This window comes from Branchiostoma floridae, chromosome 13 (genome assembly GCF_000003815.2).
Source record: "Branchiostoma floridae strain S238N-H82 chromosome 13, Bfl_VNyyK, whole genome shotgun sequence".
NCBI lineage: Eukaryota > Metazoa > Chordata > Leptocardii > Amphioxiformes > Branchiostomatidae > Branchiostoma > Branchiostoma floridae.
The window spans coordinates 4,861,661-4,878,229 of NC_049991.1; the positions used below are offsets into that span (position 1 = coordinate 4,861,661).

At 41.9% G+C, this 16,569-nt stretch overlaps 2 protein-coding genes across 6 annotated transcripts; one reads left to right on the top strand and one right to left on the bottom strand.

The window, feature by feature from the left end:
• Window positions 1–7,000: 7,000 nt before the first annotated feature.
• Window positions 7,001–11,411, top strand: LOC118428775 (THAP domain-containing protein 5-like). 4 transcript variants are annotated; one of them, XM_035838972.1, is made up of 5 exons: window positions 7,019–7,278; window positions 8,058–8,166; window positions 8,499–8,566; window positions 8,938–9,131; window positions 10,427–11,411. In XM_035838972.1, the coding sequence occupies exons 1-5, from the start codon at window positions 7,068–7,070 to the stop codon at window positions 10,640–10,642; spliced, it is 798 nt and encodes a 265-aa protein (XP_035694865.1). In that variant the 5' UTR covers window positions 7,019–7,067; the 3' UTR covers window positions 10,643–11,411. The 4 variants fall into 4 exon arrangements, with proteins under 4 accessions (XP_035694863.1, XP_035694864.1, XP_035694861.1 ...); XM_035838968.1 differs by having other exon boundaries at window positions 7,012–7,278; window positions 8,938–11,411; XM_035838971.1 differs by lacking the exon at window positions 8,058–8,166 and having other exon boundaries at window positions 7,003–7,278; window positions 8,938–11,411.
• LOC118428776 lies at window positions 9,209–14,008 on the bottom strand. Of its 2 annotated transcripts, XM_035838974.1 has the most exons (7): window positions 13,774–14,008; window positions 13,394–13,612; window positions 13,141–13,234; window positions 12,424–12,550; window positions 11,504–12,004; window positions 11,122–11,210; window positions 9,209–9,467 (listed from the first exon to the last, which is right to left on the bottom strand). In XM_035838974.1, exons 1-7 carry the CDS (start codon window positions 13,943–13,945, stop codon window positions 9,422–9,424), a joined length of 1,248 nt encoding a protein of 415 aa, XP_035694867.1. In that variant the 5' UTR covers window positions 13,946–14,008; the 3' UTR covers window positions 9,209–9,421. The 2 variants fall into 2 exon arrangements, with proteins under 2 accessions (XP_035694867.1, XP_035694866.1); XM_035838973.1 differs by lacking the exon at window positions 9,209–9,467 and having other exon boundaries at window positions 9,607–11,210.
• Window positions 14,009–16,569: the final 2,561 nt, after the last annotated feature.

Sequence of the window (16,569 nt, forward strand, 5' to 3'; positions counted from 1 at the left end):
CGGCAGCAAAGAAGTCCAAACAGGGGTCCAGAAGAAGAAATGTAAGTATATTTGTTGCAGTTCTGATATTTTTTACTAGCTTAAATACCTCTACAGTTTGTCCCAAAGGACAGAACGCCCAGACCTGTCATTCTTACAAAGCAGTACACGACAGCAAAGAAGTCCACAAAGGCGTCCGAACGATAGATGTGTGTTTATAGGACCTCGGGCTCTTCGATACCCTTACTTTCCACGCAGACCTTACAGAACGCGAACTTTTATCAACCTGTTGTATGCTTGGGACTTTTAACCCGCATCTTGGATGGGAAAGAGAGATAGGCGGTCAACTCAAAATTTGCCCGTGATTGGTTGTAAACGATACACGGAAATGTCCAAACGCCCAAGCCTCGGCATACATTTTTCTGGAAAATTTGGGTCACATGTAAACATGGCAGGGGCCGGAAAAATTCGATATTTAGATATTTTACAACGACATCCACGAGCCAAGAGGAAGTAGACGTTAGGTTAGTAACAACAAAACGAGAAGTTCAAAATTAAAGTGTTAGGGATACCACCACTGCCAGCAAAAGAAACTGGAATATCGAGTAACAAAAACGCCTTGGTAGAGCAAGCTGGTTTTCAGCGTTCTTCCTCTTGTTCTTCTATCCTACGCACTTGTATGTATTGTGAACATAGAAATGTATGGATATTCTGTAACAAATATATGACGATATTACAATATTCTATCCAAAGGTGGAATTGTAGGATCAAAGACTTTTGGTTGAAGGCTATTTGAGTAATGTGTTTATAAACTTAAGGATGTTGTTACTTAGGCAGGGTTCTTCTCAGAATCTTTTAGTATAGTGGAGGGGCTGGCAAAAATAACCCGAACCAACGCGCTGCACTTTCATGAAAATTGGTTCATTTTGCATGACAGAGGGTGTCAAATACTAGAAGTATAATGTATTATAGTGATTCCTTTGTTGTGAAGTGGCAAAACGACTATTGTTTTGATCACCCCCCATTCACAAGTTTTTGCAGACAATGCTGACTGGAAAAGTGATGCCACTTGGCACAAAATCTGTGAATTTTCATTAATTCTAGCAAAACTAACCAAGAAAATAGGGAAGAAACACACTAAATTTCAAAAGTAGTATAGTGGAGCTGGGCTAGGAGTATAGTGGAGGGCCTCCTTTATTCCATCCTATGGGGAGAACTCTGTTAGGTAATCATGTAATACAGTATGCACTAATGTGGAAAAATGTCACTTGTAGGTGGAGCAACCTGAAAGCCTGATGTGCAACCTTATGTTTGGCCAGGGTGCACACTGTGCAACCTGCCTCAAAAAAGTATTTTGCACACTGAGTTTACGGACGTACAACACCTTTACTTTTCTCATGACCTCTTCGTCCACCTTGGGTTCCGGTTGGGCCCAGTCCACGCTAATCCGCTACCCCCACAGCTGTACTCGGTCATGAATAAGCATTTAAAGTGCCATGACAGCCGCCCGGTGGCTCTTGTACTCGACAAACGTTGGAAAAGGTTGATGGTATACTGAAGGAGACGGTAAAGTCGTGGGCGGGGGTGCCGATACGCATGTCCGACGCCTTCCTCTACCACAGGCTGGAACTAGGACTCCCAAACTAGGAATCAGCAGAAAGGCCGGTGTTGGGCCTATAGATGTCGAGCACAAAGAAAGATAGAAAACCGGAAGCGGTGACGAACCCTGCCTAGCTCACATTCTGGGGGAAATGTACGATGGGCTTGCAATTGGACGGGCATAGTTGTGTTCTCACTGACGGGCCCTCAGGCGAGGTAGTCAATGCGTTCAAAATCTTCACTGGGTTAAGAGCGCATGTGACAAGAGTGGGAAGAACACCACCCAAGAATACCCAGAGAAACACCGCCCAGCGTCACCCCTCAGTGCGTACGCAAGCAAGGGGCATGTGGCAATCGCGAAACTCCTCCAACCCACCACCACGCGAGACTACTGACGGTGGGGGGAAAAGGGAGTATATGCGAAGTACATCCATCAGGCGACGTATAAAGTGAGTGAGTGATGACGCTGATAATGTTGCAAGTAGAAAAGCACGTTACGCACAATAGACGAATTATACAAAAGAAAATATAAAGCACAGCAATTTATTCCTACCGGGAGACTGTAATTCTGTGATAATAACTATGATACAGACAGTATGGCAGGGGAAGACAATACTTAGTTAACATGAAAATGGATACATTTAATTATTTGATTAATGAAAGCCTGCTCACAAGCGCAAGAAGAATTGTCTGATGTCATTGTCCAAGCACCTGGTAAATGCAAAGACCTACCTTTACATTACAATCTTCTAACTTGTAGACTCTCATGTAACTTAAAATGAAATAATTCATAATATTTCTACGTGAAACATTTCACATGATCAAATAATTCACGAGTCAATTACAAATTTGGATTATGTGTAACGTGATCAATGACACAATGACATCCCTGCATCTCGTTGCAGTACAAAAAAATCTTCCAGGGTCATCGTACATACATACATACAGACAGACAGACACACACAAACACGGTTACACAGATGAAAACCACTTCAAGATCAGTAATACTTACAAATTAAACATCAAAAGTCTAAAGTCATTCGTCTTTCATTATCTTGACTCTGCTTGGAGATTAGTTTGGACGTTATTCCACATGAATTCCAAATTTGGCGTAGGCCTCAACACCCCCCCCCCCCTCCGTCTGAATAGTGTTAATGGTGTGAACTGAACTAGTGTGCAGCACTTTTCAGCGTTTGAATAGTTTCATTCTAAAACTTTTTTTGTACTGCACAAGTGAAACATTTCACATGATCAAATAATTCACGAGTCAATTACAAATTTGGATTATGTGTAACGTGATCAATGACATCCCTGCATCTCGTTGCCATAATGTGTGCTGATTATGGTTTCAGGCAATCTGTACAATTACAATCTGTGGCAAACGAAAGAGGAAGTACAAGGCCAAGTACAACGTCCCTCCCGTTTACAGGCCGGAAGACGGACGATGCTACAATGAGATGCTAGCCACAGCGCAAAGGTTGATCAACCGCTATGACCAACAACAGCCAGACCTAGTAGTCACGGTGGAAATGGTGGAGACAGCGATCAAGGAGAGAGCAAAGAAGGATACGGCACCCGGACCGTCGGGTGTCACAGACAAGGACCTCAAGAGGGGAGGACGAAGCTTTGCCCCATATTTGGCGAAACTATACAACAGGATACTGGCCACGGGGGAAGTACCTGAAGGAATGGGTGGCTCGGCGTTCACCCTCCTATATAAGGGAGACAACAAACCGACCGACTCTACGTCGAGTTGGAGACCGGTGGAGCTCCAAGAGGCGATTTGGAAGGTACTAGCGCATATCATTCAGAAGCAATGGATGACGTGGCTAGAAAAATGCAAGATGCTGTCACAGTGGCAGAATTGCTTTGATGTCTATGACCCTAATGATGTTGCAGGTAATAAAGCATTTTACGCACTATGGACAGATCATATACAAGGAAATAAATTGCAACAACCCATTTACTCCTAGCCGGAGACTACTTCTGTGATGATGACCATTATATAGACAGTGTTGCAATTTCATTAATGGTCTTCACCTTTATATCACTTGCAGCGTTGTCCATTAAGAGGATATAATAATTGGTAATACTAGACATACAAAACATTGCAATTGTTGATTTAATTACGGCATTACAACATTTTTTTGCAAGTAATACATATATTCCAAAAGGGTTAGGGGACTGCTGGAAAGCACTCAGTCCTAAGCTTAGTAGTAAAGGTGGCGAGGGGAACCTTTAGGGTAATCTCATGGGAAATGTTAAAAATCGTTACGTATCATAGACATTACATTCCCCATTAGTTGGAAAGTAATATCTTCTAGCAGCTCAATAACTTTTTTTTTACCAATATCATTATTACCCAATCCCGCTTACAATCTACAACATTTCGTTTAATGACTGGCACATTTTCATTTATTTAATTTAAGTGGAATGTATATTAATTATCACATGACACCTTTAGAACCGTAACAGAAAACTTAGATGCATGTCTGGCCAACCCTACAACGACACAGGATTGCTAGTGTAACGCTGTAGACAGTAAAATAGGTAACGTACTCATTAATTTTTTGGTGCAAGTATATACTCTCTCTCAATACGCTTTTCAGACTTCATTCTGAAAGTTATTCCATTTTTGCACTTCTCCAATCACTCTCACGTTACCATCTAAGGTCCTGTCTACAGATGAAAGTTATTGAGAAGGGTATAAGGTATATTTTGTATATATTTCCGTGTCTTGAAGAAATCGACGGCTGTTCTGCGCCCGTTCTACTCATGATGATGGACCCAATCATCAGTGGGAGAAGGACTAATCTTCCGGTACTTGTGTGTGCTGTCTGTGTGGGAAGATGGAACTGCCCATGGTAGGTTTGGTTCAACTATATCAAAAAACTTACAAATAGCAATGGATATGTACACTTCATGCGTAATATGCAAACCCTGAACGAACGTTATCACTGGATAAATGTACAATAGTAACTGTCATCGTAAGCCGCCATCCCAAATTCATTATTTCTAACAGAGATGATGTCACCACACGCTATACGTGGCGTCCCAACAATAGTAACTGTCATCGTAAGCCGCCATCCCAAATTCATTATTTCTAACAGAGATGGTGTCACCACACGCTATACGTGGCGTCCCAATTCAGCAAGCCAGTCGAATAGATTTTTTTCTTATCCTTTTTTCTTGCTCCCAAAGATACCAAATGCAAACATACTGAATCGACTCAGGTCAGATCACAACTTGGCATCGATGTCACTTACACTCTCAGGTCGGGGATATTTGAAACTTAATACAGCGTCATTTTTCGACCACAATTATGTTAAGGAAACCCGTGAATTTATTAATGATTTTTTACAAACATATGAGAGGCTCCGATCCACCTCCATTTTCTACACTGGCTATAACTTCCACACGTTCCTGGCATGAACAAGAGCAAAAGGAACTAAACATTATTTGTGACATTGACATCAAGCAAACTCATCTAAGCTGAACAAGCCCCCACTGAGCCAGAGGCACAGTCCCCGAAGTCTGGGTTTCCAAGAGGCATGACAGCTGCAATATCTTTTTAAAACCCGACTAACTGAACCCTAGTAAGCTGGATGTCCTGCCATTGCCAATAGTTTTGCTCCGTCACCTGTTTAAATTTTGGTGTATGGAAGACAACATTACAAGAGTATAGCAAGCTGGTACAGCTTAGTTTGTGCTCGGAGTTGATTTTTCGATATTGAAGAAGGAGTGTGCGACATTTCAGACCAGCCATTCAACATGAGACTTGATATCAACTTATTTCCAGGTAAGAAGAGATAACATATATCGGTGCTCGAGTACAGTAAACGAAGAAAATTTCAGGATGATCGATGATCCTCGTTGAACGTCTGCGAAATATACCGACGTGTCTGTGATATAGATTTCTGTACTGTCATTCAAAGCCTTTGTTCTGTGCAGTTTAATGTGGGTGGATAGGAAAAGAATAGCTTCCATTACAACATGATGTTGTTCTCATCAAAGGGCAGTTAGCGTTGTCTCAGCTTCCTGTTGTAGGTGTAAGATGCTTTCCACACTTAAGCTTGAAGCCGAACACTTCGAAGATCACCAGACGTATGTGGCAACTTGTACACCTCTGGGTCGACCTTGAGACAGAAATGTTCGTATTATTGCACAACATCAGCAGACGAGATCGTACAATTAGAAACTATTAATAAGATTAAAGCATTACACATATTTTCGCTGTAACAATCGTGAATGAGTTTGATATATGCACATGCACGCACTCTACTGTTCCCGTTCTAATTCTAGACTAGCGTAGTTCCCATTTACAACACCGATGGATAAGGTAACGCACAGTGCATCTCAAAATCAAGCTCAGGACATTGCAAATTGGGCAGCGCGTACAAAGCTTTATGTTACAATTTCGTTTTGACCCATTTGAAATACCACCCCATAAGCTTGTGTCTTTTCACTGATCTAGACGGTTTACATAACCCAGTGAAAACAAAGAACCGTGTGACCTTACCACGCCAACCCGGTCTTTTGTTCTATAACTAACTACCTGGACTGTCAGTAACAGAAACCAAGGATGTTAAGTGGAGGTTTTGATAAAGCCCCCTTGCAGAAACGGACCTTCACCGTCATGAACATCACAGAAACACCGTTTACAACCTCCAAGATCGATAATGTTTTAAATGTGCCGGCAAAGGTGAGGAATTGGGCCAAACTTTTTCCTTCCCCTGCGTTTTCAACGCCAGAAATCCCCCCCTCCACAAAAAGGGCGCCATGACCCTCACCAAAAACAGTTTCAGTTTTCAGTTTCAAACTGCAATGTACTGACCACGGAAACAACTATACTATAAGATGACAAGAAAGATTTCAGAGACACAATTTGGTACAATAAGAAGACAAAATTTGTTGGAATAGATAGAACGCCCAACCTTACCTCACAGTGGCCACCCTGCACTGAGTGGCTTCCGCACAGTAGAAAAGCACTTCACTTGTATCAGTGCGCGTAAACATGTGGAATGCTGAATGTTAGAAAAAGGCCAAGCTATCGCTGTGTGAAATTGACCCTGCAGCGCCTGTTTTTACTTCAAAAACCACAGTAACAAGGTTCAGGAAAAAACGTGATTGTGTGTGTGTCAGACTTCTCTGGGTATGTATAGTAATCGCCTTTAGTTTTAAATTCAAGATATCAAGTTACGATGTTTCCCGCCAGAGAAAAATGTAATCACCGCTGAAGATATTTTCATGGTATTTCTCTTTAAACAAATTTAAAGAAAATCCGTCTTTAGCCTACCTAATATATTTACCTCCTAACTTTATTGGTCCAAAATTGGTGACATAAACTTCATATACAAGTAAACATACGAGCGATCGCGCTGACGTCACGGTTACGTCACGTGACGTCATGGTAGGCAAAAAGCTGCTGGTGGGCGAGGAGGGCGAGCTGAACCCTCCTCGCCTACCAGTTGCGCGCGGGAAACGCAAACATGCCGACCAGTTGTTGTGCGCTGAATTGTACTAACCGGAAGGATAAAGGCAGTAGAAAGAAGTTTTTTAGAATCCCTGCGGAACCAGGACGAAGGGCTGCATGGCTTAGAGCCTTAAAAAGGTCAGATTTTGAGCAGGGAAAGAAAAACCCGACCGCGGCGTGGACACCACGAGGCCACGAGAGAGTGTGCAGCGACCATTTCATCTCAGGTTTGTGATCTATATGTTTTATATTTTGTTGTTGTCCCCCTTGCATAAATACATTTTTCGTGATGTAATAGTGTACTTTTCGTTACACATCTGCGGAAAGCTTAAGTAAGTTTTGTCGCTGATTCATGCCATATCAAGGATAGTGAATATTAATGTTACATGTATCAAAGTTTTACAGCGCGTCCACGTGGGAGGGGGGGTCTGACTTATAAATAGTGGTAAAGTATCTGGGATGGACGTATACATATATAGTATACCAGAAGTATAACGTACATCACTTAACTGATTGACGAAGACATCTACAAATGTTTTAAAATGTCTTTAAAATCATCTACATCTACATGGGAATACCCCCAGATGGCCCCTACTGGAGCATATTGTGTGGGGAGGCCCCCAGCGGGTAGACCTCCACCTTGGTCCGGACCATTGTGGGATAGTGCAGGGGAAAGAAAGAACCAGACTGTGGAGTTTGATCCACTCACACCGGGATGATCCCCTGCTCTTTTCGATAAGTGTGGTGGGTTCTTTCAGTTTAACATGCCGAGGTGTGTAGCCGAAGCCAGGTACTCATTTTTCACCTTAGTGAAGTGAGGAAATAGGTGTAAAGTATGGTTTAAGTACCTTTCCCAAGGGCACTACAACAAAGTGACCTATCAGGGATTCCAACTCATACTTATCTTTGGATTATGAGTCCTACACCCTAACCACAAGACCAATTGCCACCTCATTTTAAAATCATGTTTATAATACTGACAAGTTCTTTGCTTCTTGCATTGCAGGGAACCCTTCTAAAGACCCTGCAGATCCAGATTACGTCCCAAGCTTGTTTAACCTCCCAACCTCAGCAAGTTGCAATCGTTCAAGAAACCCAGTTGCCAAGAAAGATCGGTAGGTAACATTGGGGTTTTCAATGTTTCTTTATTGAAATTTGATTTACTGCTCATGCTGTTCATGCAGGCAGGCTGTTCATGCCTGTGTGAAACATTGCTATACTCTACCTCCTTGCCTGAGAAGATGACCATGAAAGTTTTACCAAGGATTCAGTTAAATCTCACAAAGATCCTGTAAGTTACTCATGTTAGAGTTTACACCTAGTCAAATGTTTTATATTTCATAACATTCACAGCAGTAATCACTAAATGCTATGCTAACAGAATGTATGTAGGAAACAAAGCATGCAACTTTGATTTACAACTTACAACATGCTTCATTGTTTGCAGGTATATGCGTGCAGCAAAAAGGCTGCGGGTGTCATCAGAGAATGAAGCCCCACCTACATCACTAAATGGTAAGGGCATTACAGAGGGAATAAGAAAAGTGTCTAATGGATACAATCAGTAATCCTAAACATATAAATTCTTGATCAACAGTTTAATCTATCATTCTTGCTCAACAAGTAAATCTATCACTTGTCACTTATTCAACATGAATCACATACCATACACACAAGACTACTTGCTACAAAGTTTATCCGCTTGGTTTTTGGAGTGGGGATATAGATGTGAATCAAGTAGAGAAGCATGCAACCTGCATGAGTAAAATATTGAAACAACAATACATACATATGAATCAGAGTTTAGAACATTCAGTTCAGTTCAGATATATGACACTCATAATCACATAGCACTTTCATTGAACTTCGGATTTGCTTTATTTCAGATGAAGAAATGATCGCTGACCCTCCTCCTGAAAGTGTAGAGACTCTGAGAGACCCCCTTCCTGAAAGTGTAGAGACTCTGAGAGAACAGCTCACAAAAGTACAAGAGGAGAAATGTAAGTTGGAACAGTTTTGCGAGTCCCTTCAAAGTGAAGCTGACAACCTTAGGGAAGAACGTGATCACCTTCAAGAACAAATCAAGAAATCATCAACATCAGCCTCCAATCTCACAGATGCAAAATGCAAGCTCTACACTGGAATACCTACTGTTGCACTGTTTATGTTTGTGTTTAGACTTGTTAGTGATTTCATTGCTCCTCTAAAGTCCATGTGTCAGCAGGATCAAATACTCATGACTCTCATGAAGTTGAGACTAGGCCTCAAAAATGCTGATCTAGCTTTGAGATTTAGTGTTTCTGCCTCCACAGTTTCAAAAGTCATAAACCGTTGTATTCCAATCTTAGCTGTCCGACTAAAGTTCCTGATTCATTGGCCGTCCAAGGAAACCGTAAAGCGCAATCTTCCCAAAAAATTTCGGAAAAAAAAATACTCAAACTGTAGAGTCATCATTGATTGCTCAGAGATTTTCACTGAGAGGCCATACAATTTAAAGACCCGAGCAAAGACCTGGAGTAACTACAAACACCATCATACGTTCAAATTTCTGGTAGGTATTACACCTTATGGAGCAGTGTCATTTCTGTCCAGTTCCTGGGGTGGAAGAATTTCTGATAAAGACATTACGCTAAAAAGTCGTTTCTATAACAAAGTGGAATATGGTGATATGATTATGGCAGATCGGGGATTCACCATTTCTGAGGAACTTGCCCTGAAAGGAGCAACACTAGTTATGCCACCATTTACCACAGGAAGGACACAACTCCCGGGGCGTATCGTCCAAGATGCCAGACAGATATCAGCTCTAAGAATTCATGTAGAACGTGCAATTGAAAGAATCAAGAACTTCCAAATTCTCAGCCAAATCTGTCCATTAACATTTGCCCCTCTACTCAGTGACAGTGTTGTTATCTGTGCGGCTCTTACAAACTTACTTCCAAAGCTAATCAAGTAATTTTTAATGGCAATGTTGTCTGCACGAGCTGGCCTTTTCTGTATATCAAAATACTGAGATTGAAGGTAAAATGTTAAAGGGACACAAAACAAATTTTTGGGAAGCCCACTACAATATAATAAGTATACCACAAAGTACAATTCTTACTTGTTTTACATTAGTTTTTTAAAACATGACATAAAACTGTAAAATGCCTTCTATTGTTATACTAGTATTTTTAGTATTTCAAACTGTCCAGTAGGATTTAGCATTGACAACTGGGACAGAACCAATGGCCCCTTGGTTTTCTCTTGATGCCAACACATTTGTAATGGAACCATTCTGACTCACATTCATTGTTATCACACTTTACCATCCTGCCATATGCTGGTTTCTGACAAGAACAGTAACGTTTGTTTGGGTCATCATCTTCCTGGAAAGTCACATCTACTCCAGAGTCTCCACACTGTAACTTGTGGGTCAGTATCTCAGGGATAAGACTGGACTTTACAAACTGGACACATGTAGACAACATTACATTTAACAGTGACTGGTCCCTTGGAACATTTACTACAACCATGCCTGCATTAGTCCACACTACAAAATCACATGTTGAGACACCGGTAACCAGCATATGTGTCTGGACTTGGGTGTAATATCTGTGCCCTGTCTTTAGCTTACAATCCTTATCTAAACAGTAGTTGGCATCTGATAGACACAGATCTGCAGCAGGATAGATGTCCCTGTACTTGTATGGGCACTTGATCTCAATCACAGTTCTTCCATGGCATGAACACTGTTTCATCCCATCAGGAGATGCACCTATATATACAACAGTAATGTTCAAATTAGTGGCAAAGTTTCTGATATTTCAAACATGAACATAATGTACTTACTTTTGATACTTGCCAAATGCTGCAAATGGCACATATTCACTTGGTACGAATACAGTGCAATTGTTAAAACAAGTACATGTATTTCATTGTTACATCAACAAAATCATAAGTCAATTAGACATTGTGTAGTTGGTACTCAATTACATGTACTATACTTCATAAGTTTGAAGTAAGAGCCAAAATTAGCTATACCTATGAAGGGAAAATCCTTGTAGAGAATGAGCCCCACTTCCTCCAACTTCACATCCTTGCAGATGCACAAGGTAGCTTCCAGGTACTGTTGCCTTGCCTTCTCCTCCTGTTTCATCCCCCATTGTATAGCTGGAACCTGAAAGTGAAATTCCCTATTTAGAATTTCTGACATAGAAAGCACAAATGAATTACATCTCTAATATGACACTATCTCGCATTGACTGAACATTTAGACTGTCACACTTTGCAGAAATATTTAGACTCCTGGTATTGTTTAAATCCAAATAAAGATCAGAGCTACACTTGCTCTGGGATTATTATGGTACATGTTCCAATATACAGGGTAATGTTGTCTCTTTGTGTGCCTTAATTACCTACGAAAAATGGCTTCCTGCAAGTGTACACTGTACTAGTTTTCAGTTAACTCACTTGGCTCAAATCCTTGCAGTCATATTGCATGACCTTCCGTACTGCAGTGGTGGGGTTTGATGCATGAAGGACATCATGCATGGATGTAGAAGTCACACGACCCTTGCGTTGCTGACGCCATAAAGCAGACTTGGACTGCCCCACTGTAGCTTTGTTGAGGTTTGTGATTTGCTCGGGGTTGCACCGAACATCCTCAAGGATGCTGTCTACACTAACACTAGTAACAGGGACTTTGGCTGGATGACAAGACCTGTATACCACAGGGGGAAGCGTCTCTGTGTTGACATCTGACTCATCTTCTGATGCTGTGTCTGTGTCCTCCTCCTCTTTAATGACAGCACTGGCAGTGGGACACAGCTTCCTCAGTTGTGAGAAAGCAGAAGCGGCCTCTTCTTCACTGAGTGGTGGCACATCACACTGCGGCTTCCGGCGCGCCTTCTTGATCTGGACTCCATGTTTAGGGTGCGAAAAGTCCATGTCCTCAGCCCTTTGTGGATCAACCTGAAAGAAATAATCCACAAAATGAATTATCAATAATATATGTGAGAAAAAGCATTATACAGTGGCCATGTCAGATATTACACTTTACAAAGAGGAACATCTTAGCCTGCAGTCCAACCTTGTTGTGCTTTAGTTCGCTCCCAAAGGTCGCTACCCCATGGCATTGACGGGGTAGCCACCGTTGGGAGTGGACTAAAGCACAACAAGGCTGGACTCCAGGCTAGGAACATCTACTATATTGCTGTAAATCTATAGTGTAGTGCTATATATTGTGAATTGGATACATGTAAATGCCACATGATTTTGTAGAAGCAAAGAAATCCATTCATTAATGTAAGTTATAACAGTCTACTTAGGCAAAAAAATTGTAGACATTGAAAAAAATTCTACTCAATTATAATGCCCAAATATGAACAGACCTTATCTTTGTAATATTTGTTCCACACGGCCTTTCTGCTGGTGCATGACGTCCGTTTTTCCTGAAGAGACCTGGAGGCCTCCACTGCGAACAGCAGTGCAGCCACATGGCTGCAGACCTCTCCCAATCTACATTGAAATATAACAAAAAATAAGTATACATTATAGGTACTATAGTCAGGAGCAATTTTAGAGTTAATGGTAAAAGGAACGGATAAGTTGGCCAGCTTCACAGTACAATGAAAGATTTGCCTTATCTTCTCATTATGGAAGTCTCTGTGATATTTGAATATTTCTACTATATACACATTTCTTTTAGCATTATCTACATCTACATGATGATATGTGTTAGTATACTCACTCTCAGGAACTGTTGATAACTCCAAATTACCTAGAAAACGAAACACATCAACAAGTAAAACCTGCAACAAGAACATCAACAAGAAGAAATGCATTTGCAACAGGTACAAATACAACTGGAAACCATCAAGCACAAGAACATGAACCAAGGAAAAAAATTAAGACAGTTATCTTGCCACATACAAACTGCATGGTCGCTCCTCCCTGGAAATATACGGAGGAACATTTACAGGTGAGTACTAGTTTGACTTTCATTATTTCTAAAACTGTTTCTTGCCATGGACCTCATCTGACGAGAACACTGTTAGATAAAAATGTGACTTTTTGGATATGATGGTCAATGCAGTTATATTACCTACCCTGCCATACAAGTGCAGTGAGCTGCCATGACATAACCCTCTTTTTTGGTCAAACACACCCATGGGTTGTGAGGAGTCTCTGTTACTCTCTGTCCTGAAACACAAATGTAACAGAAAAAAAAGATAATACAGTAAATATAAAAACGTATCTGACAGTTAAATACTAATCACGCATCTCATTCTTCATCTTCAAGAGTTCTCACTACAGGTACATGTAAGTAGAAATATTGTTCCAATGCACTCCAACACCCACCTGGCACAACCTTGGCCTTAAGGAAGCAGACCTTCACATTTTTTCCAATAGGGTGGTACCTGCACTCCCTCACATGGCCACTTATAAAGAGATTGTACGCCTCCAGGGATTTATAGGCTTTCATGGCTTCTCCGTTAAACGGACCTGGAGCCTCGATTAGGTAGGTGTAGATGCACCCATAGTCCGTATCTGGCCAGAGGCTCAAATCATCCTTCCAACCTGTATAACATACAAATGATAATAAACATAACGTTACGTAGCCAGAATTTCTAGAGATTAGCAACAAACACATTTACACGTACTCATGTTTTTGTAACCTTTATCTGACACAAAAATCTACCTTATCAAAATCTAGAAACACATGTACACATGATCCTCACCTGTCAGACTGTATGGGTCAGGTAGGCGTACACCGTCACCAGTCACCGCCGAACCAGTCACTTCCGGGTTTGAACTATCGCCGGCGTCTTCGACACTTACCATTAATTTCTCAAAATACCTGGTTCGGTCATTAGGCTCCAAAGAGCTAATGTAGCTGTTTGAAGAACTCATATTGATTAAACGTATTAATTAAACCACATTAGGAACAGAAATATAACAGCCCGGAACGGATGAAAGCCCGTACGGCGGGAAAATCAAAACAACCGGAAACACATGACGGAAGTCAAGAGGGCAAGGGTCATTTTCTCCCAAAATATTACACAAGAAAAAAAAAAAAAAAGACTAAGAAGTAGTGAAAAAAATACAAAATCTGAAAAAATCCCATGGATGCGATAAAAACGTGGCTGAAAATGCGCAAATTCGCGTAAACAGTACGATCTGCTTCCGCGCCGGTATGCTAATTAGTAATCTGATCTCCTAACGCTTTTTGCCTACCAGTCAGCGCTCGTGCGCCGAATACCCCGGATGTAAACAATAACAGCGATTGCTCGTATACAAACAGGCTATCTGCTCAAATAGGCGAAACCATTACTTCCTTAGTCAGACCAATCAGCGTGCTACGTTTCCGTGATTGACACATTATTTCCCGCCATTATTTGGCAAACCAGTATGCAACGTAAAGCTTGTTAGCGAATCCGAACCATATATTTTACGACAGGAAGGGTCCTACACGCTTTCCACCACCAACGCCTCACATAGTTTCCTCAGCTTTCCTGTTTTCTAAAAAAAGACTGTATTGTGGATTGGTTTAGACATTTGGTGGAGCGCCTCATGTCAATGAACTTGTTCTGGCAAATTTTCTCCTTTGTTTGCTGGGAGATAGCAGTGTCAAGGGAAGCGTTATACCAGACATGGGGTGTGGGATCAAAATTGGATTGTGTGCCTCGCGGCCGGTACCAACTGGTGATAAAGTAGGATGACGTTATTCAAGTCCAAAACCGCCGGTATTGTCGTGTCCTTGATTCCGGTACATTTTGTTTTGTCTAAAACGAATTGCTGACATACTTTTTAACAGCCCGGGGGGGTCTTCTCTTGGCCTAAGTCTTTTTTTGTGTTGCGCAGTTTGCATTACGGGCCGTAGATTTGAATTTTCAATGCACTCGAATTTCTCTGTCGAGGGAGGTGATGTGTTTCTTTTGCGGATAATAAGGATGGCCCACCGAAAATCTCCTCTTGCCCTGTCGGTAGCTCTCTCAACTTGAGCATCCGCCCGCGTCAGGTATCTTCACTACTTCGCTATCCCCCAAATACCACCAGTTTTTCAGGCTAGAAAGCGCAGCTTACACCTTACATATAGCTTCCTCATACTGTACGCCATACTTTACGAAGCCATAACACAAGAAACAATGAAATATTTATTACTTACTTATTGACCAACGATTGTTACATAATGGCCATATATGGATGAATGATTGAAATACTGTGTCAAGTGAATGTCTATTACGTTTAATCGTCTTCAATTGTATTGCTTATGGTTAGGTCAACATTCACCTTGTCATGTGTCCTTTGACTGCATTGCTTCAGCTTTTAAATGTTCATGCACCCAAGTCCATTTCGTAAGCACCTGCAAGTTGGGAGTCGACATGACCTGAGCCTGAGAAAACAAACATACGTAGCTGTTGCAGGATGTATTTAGCCACTTGGAGTATCTGGCCTATTCAGAAGCCATCTCCTTCATATAGCGGCCTTGTAGTGAACTCGCTCTGCGTGTGAATCTAGTGACAATCTGAGCATGGTAGCAGCTCAGTTAACGAACTTCCTTTCTTGGCAGTACAAAGATGATCATGGGGAGAGGGGGTGTCCAAAGTCCGGTAACTGTCTTACAAAACATTTGAGCTGGATTTTCCGAAGGTGACAAACAAAATATGATGAAATATTGTATCGGGCGAAGCCTGGCCTTCGTGAATTTGTACGCCATCAGTGCCAGTTTGTCTTCTTCTTCGTGTCATCACTACTTATCATCAGGTTGAGCACCTGAAATCTTAGCTCGAGCCAATGCGCCTTTCGTGCAATGCCACCTCTGGTGCTGCTCGTTAACGCCACATTGTCTGCGAAGTCGAGATGTGAGAACGGTAACGCCGTCCCCGTGAGCCTAATGCCATCTTGTGCAATGGGGGAGTTGATATCCCCTCGCATCACTATATCCAACACTAGCGCAAATACCAGGGGAGCCAGCGGGTAGACCTGCGGTAGCCCCACCATTCGGTCCAGGGGCTGGTTCTCTCTATTGTCCTCCCGCGTCGTTCGGAGATGAATCTTGCCCTTCCAGGATCGTTCCACGATCACCTTCACTGTGTTTGCCACTAGACCGTAAACATTCGAGTGTCTCATAGTTGAGCGAACCGAACGCATTTGTCAATTCCAGAAAGAGGATGTATATTTCTTCCTTCTTTTCCCTTGCATGCTGTAAGGCCGCTTCTAGCGTAAAGAGGAGCGTGGCAATGTTTCAACCGGGTGTGAATGCCTGCTGCCACGGAGACAGCATGGTGTTGAGTCTGAGCAACTTTATCCAGTAGTCTTGGATGATATGCGCCAGTACTTTCCATACGACTTCTTGCAACTCGACCGGTCTTCAGCTCGACAGATGTCTTCTGGCTTCCTTTGTACAAGAGTGCAATATCCGAGTCCCCATGCCCGCCGGCACCACACCGTCGGCTAGCACTTCATTTTACATTTCCGCCAACTTATCAAACATCTGATGTACAAAGGAAGCCAGAAGACATCTGTCGAGCTGA

Coding starts and splice junctions, on each gene's coding strand:
- LOC118428775 (XM_035838968.1), top strand. CDS start 7,068: ATGCCGACCAGTTGTTGTGCGCTGAATTGTACTAACCGGAAGGATAAA. Junction 8,167..8,498: donor CCAGTTGCCAAGAAAGATCG/GTAGGTAACATT, acceptor CATTGTTTGCAG/GTATATGCGTGCAGCAAAAA. Junction 8,567..8,937: donor CCCACCTACATCACTAAATG/GTAAGGGCATTA, acceptor GCTTTATTTCAG/ATGAAGAAATGATCGCTGAC.
- LOC118428776 (XM_035838973.1), bottom strand. CDS start 13,945: ATGAGTTCTTCAAACAGCTACATTAGCTCTTTGGAGCCTAATGACCGA. Junction 13,613..13,773: donor TGACCCATACAGTCTGACAG/GTGAGGATCATG, acceptor TATGTTATACAG/GTTGGAAGGATGATTTGAGC. Junction 13,235..13,393: donor TAAGGCCAAGGTTGTGCCAG/GTGGGTGTTGGA, acceptor TTTGTGTTTCAG/GACAGAGAGTAACAGAGACT.